We start from the raw sequence: 12,579 nt of genomic DNA on the forward strand, positions 1-12,579 counted from the left end.
AGAGTGTTGCATACATGTCTAACTCGTTAACTTATTGGTATCGTATACCATTTATGTGATATTTGTTTGACCTAGCAATATTTTGGCACCTTGGTCCAGGGATGAGCATGACCTACTTCTGCTAGTGGGCCCTGCTCACCTGTGAAGTTTTCTTCACCTGCTACAGCTCACTTCTTGATCTATACACTGCTTTGGTTGTCTCCAGTGTTACAATCTCCTATATTTTTGACAGTAATGATACCTAAGAGTCATGCATGTTTGGCATTCAGGTTTTTCTAACTTTGCATGTTACTGACCAGTTTCGCTTACATTTTCCTATTTTGTGAATTTCAATAAGCACTTGAACAGTATCATAGATATTAGCCTGAAAACTTCAGTGTATAAATATTTCATACTGTAAAAGTAAGGTATCTAACAAATAAGGGTGTATTCCAAAAGTCTGAAAATTACCTTTTCTGCCTCACCAAAAGAAGTTTTTTACGAAATAGTTTGTTTACATTGAAGAACCTTTATGTATGTTATTAGCAGAAGTCATAAGGAAGCATGTTATGTATCTTTTAGATAACTATCAAATTTTCCTTAGCTGTTTTGCTTCTCTCTCCATTGCATCTTTCTTATATATACCCAGTACTGTACTCATGCTTAAATGAATAGAATAATTTTTCTAGTTAATTTTATAACAAAATTGTACATTTTGTTTTTTACTTATACAGGAGTACGGTGCAATATTGCATTAAAAAGCATGACTTTGTTTTTTGTTAGATGCTGTTTTTAATGTTTTTGAAAACATGATGTACTTTTAACGTAACATTTCTTTCCTAAGCAGAGAACCGCAGTGAATTCTTAGAAAAGCTGCAGCGAGCCAAGTCAGCAGTCCGGCCAGGCAGCCCTAGTCAGCCGGTATTATCTACTCCAGGGCCTGCACGCTTAGTCATTGGAAATTGGTCACTTCAGTGCAAAAAAGTTTGTACACTATTATTAAAAACAGTTGATTTATGCTTTTATTTTATAAACACTAATTGTCTCACTAAGGTAGAGTAACTTAGAAATCGAAACACATTCATCATTATTCATAAATTAGCTGTTTTGCTGGAATTGTGCAAACATAATAATTCAAATGCCCCTTCAAATTGCAACATCCCCACCCTTCCAGCATACAGGCACTGTACTTCTCACCTCCAAGAACCAAGACTGTCTAACCAATTTCTCCTGAATCCTTTCATAAATGTTATCTTGCCAACACTTCCACAGCACATCAGTTCATAAAATCACTCTTCTCCTCTCACTTCATCTGACACCCTCATATAAGTGTGCTGGATGCTCAAGCCACTAGCACTCAAAAATTTGTTAACCTCTCTTCTCAACCCTTCAAGGATGATCTCACATTCATCGCTTTCCTGTTAAAAGGGGAGTGTTAATATGACATGACATTGGTGAATCCCTTGTGCTTGCCACGCTATTTGCTCTAGCTGGCGCTCAGTTGAACTGGTGCTCCCACAAGGTACTAAGTGGCCCCAGATTTTTTTAATACTGCGCTCACCGAGTGTTAAGACCTATTCTATGCTGACCAGGCATCTCAGGCCAATCATGCCAAACTTGGAGGTAGGAAAAATAAAACGTAGATCTATGTTTGGAGCGTTAGCAGTAAGAACGTAGATCTACGTTTTGACAGTTAAGGGGTTAAGCCATCTGTGATATTTTTTCAAAATTATATAATAAAAAACATGCTGCATAACATATAAACATGATAAATACACCCCACAGTAGAATATTAACATAAATATGAGACTTCCAGCAAGTGTGCATAAGAGGGTTAGATAGGAGTGAAAGGAGATGAATGGTTTTTTGGGACCTGACGAGCTGTTAGAGTGTGAGCAGGATGATATCTTGTGAAGGGATTCAGGGAAACCGGTTAGCCAGACTTGAGTCCTAGAAATGGGAAGTACAATGCCTGCACTTTAAAGGAGGGCAGTTTGGAGGGACATCTGAACTCTAATATCTGATCGTCTCTGCAAAGACAGTGATTATGTATGAGTGATGGTGAAAGTGTTGAATAAAGATGAAAGTTTTTTTCATTCTTTTTGGATCACCCTGCCTAGGTGGGAAACAGCCGACGTGTTAATAAAAAGGAGGGGGGGGGGATGTTTTTCCAATCGTCTTGTTGGAGTGTCAGAAAGAATAATGTTTTCTCTAGTTCAACACTAAAGAAAATGCATACACAGTAGTATTACTGGGGATAACTAGAAAATTATTTCTTTTGTAAGCCTTTGCTCAGAGCATTATTCCTTCTAAAAATGGTGTGTTACATGAGAATGGGAGTGTTGCTCTTTATTCATTCTACTGTACCAATGTGGAAACAACTTGTACACATTGTAAAGTGTTTGTATTATGGTATAAGCTTCACAGACATGGAAATGAACGTATATCAACCACAAGCAGATGCGTTCATCTGTTTGTTCACATACTCTGCATCTCTGTCGTCTCTCATTTACTTGTTCTCTTTTTCTTGTTTATTAGTTTTATCTCGTTTACTCACTTCTCACCCTACATTAAGACTACAAATATGCCTAGTTCTATTGCTAACTTAACCCTTTGAAAGAGTCCACCCCGTAGTTCTACAGCTTTGAAGTCAGGGTCCAAGCTGTAGTAGTACTATGTTATGAGCTCAGCTCACTCAGATAAGCTGTGAGCAGTAAATTTGGGCCTAGATATGAGAAAATGCATCTATGTGATAAGTGTGCACCATATAAAACAAATCCTGCAGCACACAGTGTATGAGAAAAAACTGCAACTGTGTTTTTGGATTAAAACAGCGACTTCGTGGTGAATTTTGTATGGTTTATACAGTTGTGTCTGCAGTTTCTTGGTCTTGTTGGATAGAATGGAAGATGTATTACAGAAATAGAGGTGATTTTGATTGGTTTTCGTAATGAAAATGTTTGATATTTACCAATGTTCAAGAGTGAACAAATCACATCACGCATCCAGTACACATCAGCTTGTGGGTTTAATGTGTGTTCGTGAATGCGCTGATATTATTTATACAATTATTACAATATTGCATAAGAGTAAATCTTCTATTTTTTGGTATGAATAAAAATTCTTTACGTGAATAAAAAATCAAAATGTAATTCAGCTGTAAAGCCTGGAAATGTAACTAATAAATAGAGGAAATGTTATTTTGGTGCCAGTATTGCCTGCATTGTTTATTCTGGACCCTGTTTTGAAATTGGAATATCTTGAGCTTTGTGTGAAATTGGCCAAATTACCAATTTCTGATCATTTTATTGGGTAGTTGATATAGTTGATTGGGGGATTTCTTGTTCTCGGTAGATAAATTGGAACACACACTAGCGAAATAGCTAACAATTTAGTCAGTTTTTCATCATATTTCGTACTTTTTGTTTTATTTCCTTCAGAGAAAGATTCTCTACCATTTCATAAGAAAAAACAGTTTTTTTTTTTTTTAATTCATGGACCTTGTGTAGAGTTTTCATATTGGGAGTTTGGACCCTCAACGGTTAATATAAGTTAGTGTAAACTTGTTGTCTGGCATTTATATGCATTTATAAGTGGAAAATGTGGCATTCCGCTTTTCGTCAATTTCTGCTTTAAGGCGGTAGCCTGGAACCTAACCTGCCATATAAATGGAGCCCTACTGTACATGAATTATACAGTATTTGTTTATTTACTTATTTTTATTTATTATTTATCTGTTTATTTTATTTATTTCAATCTATTTGTCTACAGGAGGGTGAATTGCACATTCACAACTCTGATGGGCAACAACAAGCTACCATCCTTCGTGAGGAACTCCCAGGATTCATCTTTGAGAGTAACCGCAACACAAAACATTCCTTCACTGCTGAAACATCTTTAGGGCCTGAATTCCATGCGGGGTGGACTGGTCGACGTGGAAAACGGTTCAGATCTAAGGTTGAGGCAATGAAGCAAAAGGTAGTGTTTCCATTTCTGTTATTTACCTGTTGTCTACCTCTTGAAGGTTCTGGGGATCATTGCCTTTCCTCCTGATTGATGACTTCATCAGTCAAGATATTGGGACTTACGGTATACTGTGCAACATAGGCCCTACAGCTGGGTTGATCAGGATTGGTTTTCCAGCACTTTGTCTAGTTCCCTTTTGAAGACAGCTAGGGATCTGATAATTGTTTTTAAATTTGAAGGGAAGATATTGAAAAGCCTAGGACCTTTTAAACTTATGAAGTTGTGAATTAGTTGGATTATTTTACACAGTCTATTGTGCTTTCAAGTGTTGTAATAATTTACCTCAATGTCTTGTCTTGGATCCATTACCTCAAGTACACTGAACCCACAATATAACAAACTTTTAAAATTATGGACAAAATCCATTGGTTAGATTGTACTTTTTAACTCTTTTTATTTTTCAATGTTTAATGGAGTTGAAGGTGGCAACAGCAAGTAAGAGGGAGGTGAAAGTGTATAAACTAAGGGAGGAGGAAGTTTGGGTGAGATATAAGCGACTATTCGCCGAAAGGTGGGCTACTGCAAAGATGAGTAGTGGGAGGGTTGAAGAGGGTTGGAATAGTTTTAAAAATGCAGTATATGAATCTGGGGCAGAAGTTTGTGGTTATAGGAGGGTGGGGGCAGGAGGAAAGAGGAGTGATTGGTGGAATGATGAAGTAAAGGGTGTGATAAAAGAGAAAAAGGTAGCTTATGAGAGGTTTTTACAAAGCAGAAGTGTTATAAGAAGAGCAGAGTACAGGAAGGCCCCACTTATACGGCGGGTTAGGTTCCAGGCTACCGCCGTAAAGCGGAAACCGCCGTAAAGTGGAACACCCTTTTTTTCCACTTACAAATGCATACAAACACTAGATAACAAGTTTACACTAACATATATTAAGTTAGCAATAGAACCAGGCATCAAAAAACAATAAAAAAGTACAATACACACATAGTGCACTCATTACTTACCTTAAAATATTTATAGTCTTAATCTAGGGTGAGACAAGTAGTATTTATTGTAAGAAATCAAGTGTGGTATGTATTGTAATAAGCCAGGCTACCTTACCAGGCCACCCCACCCACACATACTATTCTATGATATTTAAGCATCCCAGAGCGATAAAATGTATATACAGTTCACTCATTACTTACCTTAAAATATTTGTAGTCTTAATGTAGGGTCAGGAGTAAGTAAGTAATTATCAGAGTATATATAAAATATGAAATAACTTTTAAAAACATTTGAAATTTTGGAGTTTCCAGACAAAATGGAGAGACTTAGTGCTTACTGAGCTCATGGAGAATGTAAACAAACAGGGTGGGGCAGGGTGACCGTATTAGAAAGTCAGGTGGGGGGAGCCGTATAGTGAGTTTTGGTCATAATTTGAAATGTCCGTATTAGCGGAACGCCGTAAAGTGAAACGCCGTAAAGCGGGGCCTTCCTGTATATGGAGAGTAAAAGAAAGGTAAAGATAGTGTTGAGAGAGTGCAAAAGGAGAGCAGATGATAGAGTGGGAGAGGCACTGTCAAGAAATTTTAATGAAAATATGAAAAAATTTTGGAGTGAGTTAAGCAAGTTAAGAAAGCCTAGGGAAAGTATGGATTTGTCAGTTAAAAACAGAGTAGGGGAGTTAGTAGATGGGGAGATGGAGGTATTAGGTAGATGGCGAGAATATTTTGAGGAACTTTTAAATGTTAAGGAAGAAAGAGAGGCAGTAATTTCATGCATTGGTCAGGGAGGTATACCATCTTTTAGGAGTGAAGAAGAGCAGAATGTAAGTGTGGGGGAGGTACGTGAGGCATTACGTAGAATGAAAGGGGGTAAAGCAGCTGGAACTGATGGGATCATGACATAAATGTTAAAAGCAAGGGGGGATATAGTGTTGGAGTGGTTGGTACTTTTGTTTAATAAATGTATGAAAGAGGGGAAGGTACCTAGGGACTGGCAGAGAGCATGTATAGTCCCTTTATATAAAGGGAAAGGGGACAAAAGAGACTGTAAAAATTATAGAGGAATAAGTTTACTGAGTATACCAGGAAAAGTGTACAGTAGGGTTATAATTGAAAGAATTAAGAGGTAAGACAGAATGTAGGATTGCGGATGAGCAAGGAGGTTTCAGAGTGGGTAGGGGATGTGTAGATCAAGTGTTTACATGGAAGCATATATGTGAACAGTATTTAGATAAAGGTAGGGAAGTTTTTATTGCATTTATGGATTTAGAAAAGGCATATAGTCGGATTTGAGTCCTGGAAATGGGAAGTACAATGCCTGCACTTTAAAGGAGGGGTTTGGGATATTGGCAGTTTGGAGGGATATGTTTGTGTATCTTTATACGTATATGCTTCTAAGCTGTTGTATTCTGAGCACCTCTGCAAAAGCAGTGATAATGTGTGAGTGTGGTGAAAGTGTTGAATGATGATGAAAGTATTTTCTTTTTGGGGATTTTCTTTCTTTTTTGGGTCACCCTGCCTCGGTGGGAGACGGCTGACTTGTTGAAAAAAAAAAAATATGATAGAGTGCATAGAGGAGCAATGTGGCAGATGTTGCAAGTATATGGAATAGGTGGTAAGTTATTAAATGCTGTAAAGAGTTTTTATGAGGATAGTGAGGCTGAGGTTAGGGTGTGTAGAAGAGAGGGAGACTACTTCCCGGTAAAAGTAGATCTTAGACAGGGATGTGTAATGTCACCATGGTTGTTTAATGTATTTATAGATGGGGTTGTAAAGGATGTAAATGCTAGGGTGTTTGGGAGAGGGGTGGGATTAAATTTTGGGGAATCAAATTCAAAATGGGAATTGACACAGTTACTTTTTGCTGATGATACTGTGCTTATGGGAGATTGTAAAGAAAAATTGCAAAGGTTAGTGGATGAGTTTGGGAATGTGTGTAAAGGTAGAAAGTTGAAAGTGAACATAGAAAAAGAGTAAGGTAATGTGGGTATCAAATGATTTTGATAAAGAAAAAATGGATATCAAATTGGGGAGGAGGAGTATGGAAGAAGTGAATGTTTTCAGATACTTGGGAGTTGATGTGTCGGCGGATGGATTTATGAAGGATGAGGTTAATCATAGAATTGATGAGGGATAAAAGGTGAGTGGTGCTTTGAGGTATATGTGGAGTCAAAAAACGTTATCTATGGAGGCAAAGAAGGGAATGTATGAAAGTATAGTAGTACCAACACTCTTATATGGGTGTGAAGCTTGGGTGGTAAATGCAGCAGCGAGGAGACGGTTGGAGGCAGCGGAGATGTCCTGTTTAAGGGCAATGTGTGGTGTAAATATTATGCAGAAAATTCGGAGTGTGGAAATTAGGAAAAGTGTGGAGTTAATAAAAGTATTAGTCAGAGGGCAGATGAGGGGTTGTTGAAGTGGTTTGGTCATTTAGAGAGAATGGATCAAAGTAGAATGACATGGAAAGCATATAAATCTATAGGGGAAGGACGGAGGGGTAGGGGTCGTCGTCGAAAGGGTTGGAGAGAGGGGGTAAAGGAGGTTTTGTGGGCAAGGGGCTTGGACTTCCAGCAAGCGTGCATGAGCGTGTTAGATAGGAGTGAATGGAGACGAATGGTACTTGGGACCTGATGATCTGTTGGAGTGTGAGCAGGGTAATATTTAGTGAAGGGATTGAGGGAAACCGGTTATTTTCATATAGTTGGACTTGAGTCCTGGAAATGGGAAGTACAATGCCTGCACTTTAAAGGAGGGGTTTGGGATATTGGCAGTTTGGAGAGATATGTTGCGCCGCCTCTGCAAAAACAGTGATAATGTGAGAGTGTGGTGAAAGTGTTGAATGATGAAAGTATTTTCTTTTTGGGGATTTTCTGTCTTTTTTGGGTCACCGTGCCTCAGTGGGAGAGGGCCGACTTGATGAAAAAAAAAAAAATTGTAAATTATGCATACAGTACAATATTAGTTATACAGTAGAGTACTTTAGTCCATTTCTTCGTTATTTTTTAACAGTGTTCTGATTTAACAGGGACTCGAACATTCCTCCCTATTAATCCATTATACCGAGGGTTTACTAGTTCATTTTATTACATTATTGTGCATCTTTCTTGTCAATGTTACAAGAAAAATAGTTTGAGGGATTTTTTTTTTTCATCAGACCGGTCATATCCCACTGAGGCAGGGTGACCTAAAAAGAAAAATGAAAGTTTCTCTTTTTAACTTTAGTAATGTATGCAGGAGAAGGGGTTACCAGCCCCTTGCTCCTGGCATTTTAGTCGCCTCTTATGACATGCATGGCTTACAGAGGAAGAATTCTGTTCCACTTCCCCATGGAGAAGTTTGAGGGATTTTAGGTATATATTTCCAGTAATTTAGGTATTTAACCCCTTAATGCACCTCAGTGACTATTATTATCATTATTAATATGGCATCCTCAAGACTAATAAGACAGTCTTATTGATTTTAATGTCAGAATGGTTTACCACAACCCGTAAGAAATTCACGAAGCACTTGTAATATCCTGGATATTCTGATGATGATCTTTGTGAAGAGCCTTTCTCACTTTTTCAGTGTTGGCATCATGTTTTTGATGTTTATGGATGACCAGTGTGTTCATCATCCTCATCTGACATTTGTTTTGCTTTGAATTAACCCTTTGACTGTCGCGGCCGTATATATACATTTTACGAGGTGCCGTGTTTGACGTATATATACTCATAAATTCTAGCGGCTTCAAATCAAGCAGGAGAAAGCTGGTAGGCCCACATGTGAGAGAATGGGTCTGTGTGGTCAGTGTGCACCATATAAAAAAAATCCTGGAGCACGCAGTGCATAATGAGAAAAAAAAAACTCCGACCGTTTTTTTTAATTAAAATGCCGACTTTGTGGTCTATTTTCGTATAGTATTTATGGTTGTATTCTCGTTTTCTTGGTCTCATTTGATAGAATGGAAAACATATTACAGAAATAGAGGTGATTTTGATTGATTTTACTATAAAAAGAACCTAGAAATGGAGCTCAAATTAGGGGAAATGTTTGATTTTTGCCAATGTTCAAAAGTAAACAAATGATGCCATTGTCCAATAAATGTCCAACTAGCCATTCTAATATGCAGTCATGAATGGGTTGATGTTATTTATACAGTTATTACAGCATTGCAGTAGTCTGCATAATAGTAAGTCTAATATTTTTTGTTTGAATAAAAATTCAAAATAGAAAGCAAGAGTAATATCAGAAGGGCCTGGAGACGTGACTGATGAACAAAGAAAATGTTATTTTAGAGCCAGGAATGTCTGCATTGTTCATTCTGGACCTTATTTTGAAATTGTCATATTTTTTAGTTTTCGTGAAATTGGCCAAATTACAAATTTCTGACCACATTATTAGTTAGTTGAAATCAGTAAATGGGCAGTTTCTTGTATTCAATCGATAGAAAAAATGAAGTTCTAAAGAAATAGCTATGAGTTTGGGCGACTGGAACAATGGAATTAGCCGAAAATAGGGCTCAAAGTGGGCGAAATCGCCGATTTGTAAACAGCGCCGAGGTCGCTAACTTCGCGAGAGCATAATTCCGTCAGTTTTCCATCAAATTTCGTTTTTTTGGTGTCATTACAATCGGGAAAAGATTCTCTATCATTTCATAAGAAAAAATAATTTTTTTTTTTTTTAAATTTTGCGACACCAGGAGACACCTCAGGATTGGGGGTTGCGACAGTCAAAGGGTTAAGAAAACCATTTAAGACATTGTGTCCAACCCATTGCTTTGTTGCCAAATGCTTGCTGAAGCATTTTGCAAGTTTCACTAGCTAAAGTGTCCTAGGTAGAGAACACTGAAAAAGTACAGGAAAACATAAACAGAGTTTTCCAGTCGGCAGTAGAGAACAACATGACGTTCAACGGTGATAAGTTCCAGCTGCTCATGTATGGAAAGAATGAAGAACTCAAAAGGAACACTATGGAACACTCAAGAGGGTCTCCAAATAGAACGTAAGGAATACATAAAAGATCTGGTAATAATTCTTTTAACCCCTTGACTGTCACAGGCCCCTTTCTGAAACTGTCATTCTATGTCGATAAATTTTTGGAAAAAAAAAAAAAATATTTTATGAAATGATAGAGAATTTTTTCCCGATGGTACTGACACCAAAAGTACGAAATTTGGTCGAAAACTCACGGAATTACGCTCCCGTGAAGTTAGCGGTCTCGGCGACATATACGTATTGGCAATTTCGCCGACTTTGAGCCTTGTTTTTAGCCAATTCCGTTGTTCCAGTTGACCAAACTCATAGCTATTTCTTTAACTCCATTTTATCCATCAGTTGAGTACAAGAAAACCGCCCATTTACCAATTTGAACTACCCAATAAAGTGATCGGAAATTGGCAATTTGGCCAATTTCACACACATTAAAAAAGATGCCAATTTCAAAATAGGGTCCAGAATAAACAATGTAGACATTCTTGGCACTAAAATAACATATCCTCTGTTCATTAGTCACATCTCTAGGCTCCTCTTATATTACTGTTGCTTTCTATTTTGATTTTTTATTCATACAAATGGTATAAATAATATAAGTGCACTAGTGAAAGAATATTAGATTCCCCAGTTTACGTGTATTGGATATGTGGTGTGATTTGCTTACTCCTGAACATTGGTAAAAATCGAACATTTCCGCTACTTTGAGCTTAATTTCAAGGTCGTTTTCATCGTGAAAGTAATCAAAATCATCTCTATTTCTGTAATATGTTTTCCATTTTATCACTTAAGACCATGAAAATGAGAATACAACGATAAATACTATACGAAAATACACCTCATAGTCGGCGTTTTAATCCAAAAAAATGGTCAGTTTTTTTTTCTCATTACGCACTGCGTGCTGCAGGATTTTTTTTATGTGGTGCACACTGACCACACAGACCCATTCTCTCATATGTGGGCCTGCCAGCTTTCTCCCGCTTGATTTGAAGCCACTAGAATTTTCGCGTATTAATACATCAGAAACAGTGGCGCGTAAAACGTATATATACAACATAAACAGTCAAAGGGTTAAAGACCATAACAAGACAAAGATCATGACAGCCAGGAAGATGACAGGTGGGTATTGAGAACTTTCAAAACAAGGGAAATAATGCCGATGGTGACACTCTTCAAATCACTAGTGCTCCTTCACTTAGAATATTGCTCAGTGCTGACGGCCCTGTTCAGAGTAGGAGAAATATCGGAGCTGGAACAAATACAGCGGAACCTCTACTTATGAGTGCATCCACGCGTGAGTTTTTCCAGATACGAGCAGCTGCTCGGTCGATTTTTTTGCTTCCAGACGTGAGCAAAATTTCCAGATACAAGCGGGCCTCAAGGGAGGTTAATTGACACTGGTGAGGGGGCTCTTGCTCTTGATCTTGGGAATTGGATCTCAGTTGTTTGTTGGACTATCTTATTGAAACTTGGGCAATGTATGATGAAAATATGCTTCTTAACATATACCAAAAATGAAAGAAATTAGACCATAAATAACGGAGTTCACTTCTCAGCCATTAGCCTCCCCATAGCGGTATATTTTCATATGGTTTGTATGGTTGTATTCTCGTTTTATTTGGTCTCATGTGATAGAATAGAAGATATGCTACAAAAATTAATATGATTTTAATTGGTTTCACGATGAAAAGTACCTTGAAATTGAGCTCAAAATAGCAGAAATGTTCGATTCTTTGGTGACATCAGTGGTAGACATCATGAGGTAGCAGTGGCAGACAACATGAAGCAGCAGTGGCAGACAACATGAAGCAACAGTGGCAGACTACATGAAGCAGCAGTGACAGACAACATGAAGTTGCAGTGGCAGACAACATGAAGTATCAGTGGCAGACAACATGAAGCAGCAGTGGCAGACAACATGAGGTAGTGGGTGGCAGACAACATGAAGCAGCAGTGGCAAAGTGTAACATTAAGAGTGTAGCAATTAAGTGTAGCATTAAGAGTGTAGCAATTAAGTGAAGCATTAAGAGTGTAGCACTTATAAGTCACTCTGTCTGACTTTTTTGGGTTATTCTAGGTTCTCTACACATGTAGTCAGAAGCAGGAATGGCCGCTGTGGTGGCCCTATAAACCCCAACAACAATGGCTGCTGTCACCACCACTAGCCACATACCTATTGACATGTATTTTATTCATTCTAGTGTATATATCATGTTTCTATGTTATTAATATTGTTTATGTCATATTACATGAATTGTGATAGATAAATAAGCAGGCGTGCATGAGCGTGTTCGATAGGAGTGAATGGAGACGAATGGTATTTGGGACCTGATGAGCTGTTGGAGTGTGAGCAGGGTAATATTTAGTGAAGGGATTCAGGGAAACCGGTTATTTTTATATAGCCGGACTTGAGTCCTGGAAATGGGAGGTACAATGCCTGCACTCTAAAGGAGGGGTTTTGGGATATTAGCAGTTTGGAGGGATATGTTGTGTATCTTTATACGTATATGCTTCTAAACTGTTGTGTTCTGAGCACCTCTGCAAAAACAATGATTATGTGTGAGTGAGGTGAAAGTGTTGAATGATGATGAAAGTATTTTCTTTTTGGGGATTTTTTCTTTCTTTTTGGGTCACCCTGCCTCGGTGGGAGACGGCCGACTTGCTAAAAAAAAAA

General features: G+C 38.0%; 1 protein-coding gene across 11 annotated transcripts in view; it reads left to right on the top strand.

Annotated features, from left to right (window-relative positions):
- Positions 1 to 12,579, top strand: part of Ufd4 (ubiquitin fusion-degradation 4-like) — a 660,794-nt gene that overhangs the window by 467,494 nt on the left and 180,721 nt on the right. For 10 of the 11 annotated variants that reach the window (XM_070079782.1, XM_070079788.1, XM_070079746.1 and 7 more), the window contains 2 exons: positions 824 to 963; positions 3,751 to 3,957. In XM_070079782.1, coding sequence (XP_069935883.1) covers positions 824 to 963; positions 3,751 to 3,957 — 347 coding nt within the window. The remainder of the gene's footprint in view (positions 1 to 823; positions 964 to 3,750; positions 3,958 to 12,579) is intronic. The other variant, XM_070079766.1, reaches the window with a different exon arrangement.

The sequence above is a fragment of the Cherax quadricarinatus genome, chromosome 6 (genome assembly GCF_038502225.1).
Source record: "Cherax quadricarinatus isolate ZL_2023a chromosome 6, ASM3850222v1, whole genome shotgun sequence".
Lineage (NCBI taxonomy): Eukaryota > Metazoa > Arthropoda > Malacostraca > Decapoda > Parastacidae > Cherax > Cherax quadricarinatus.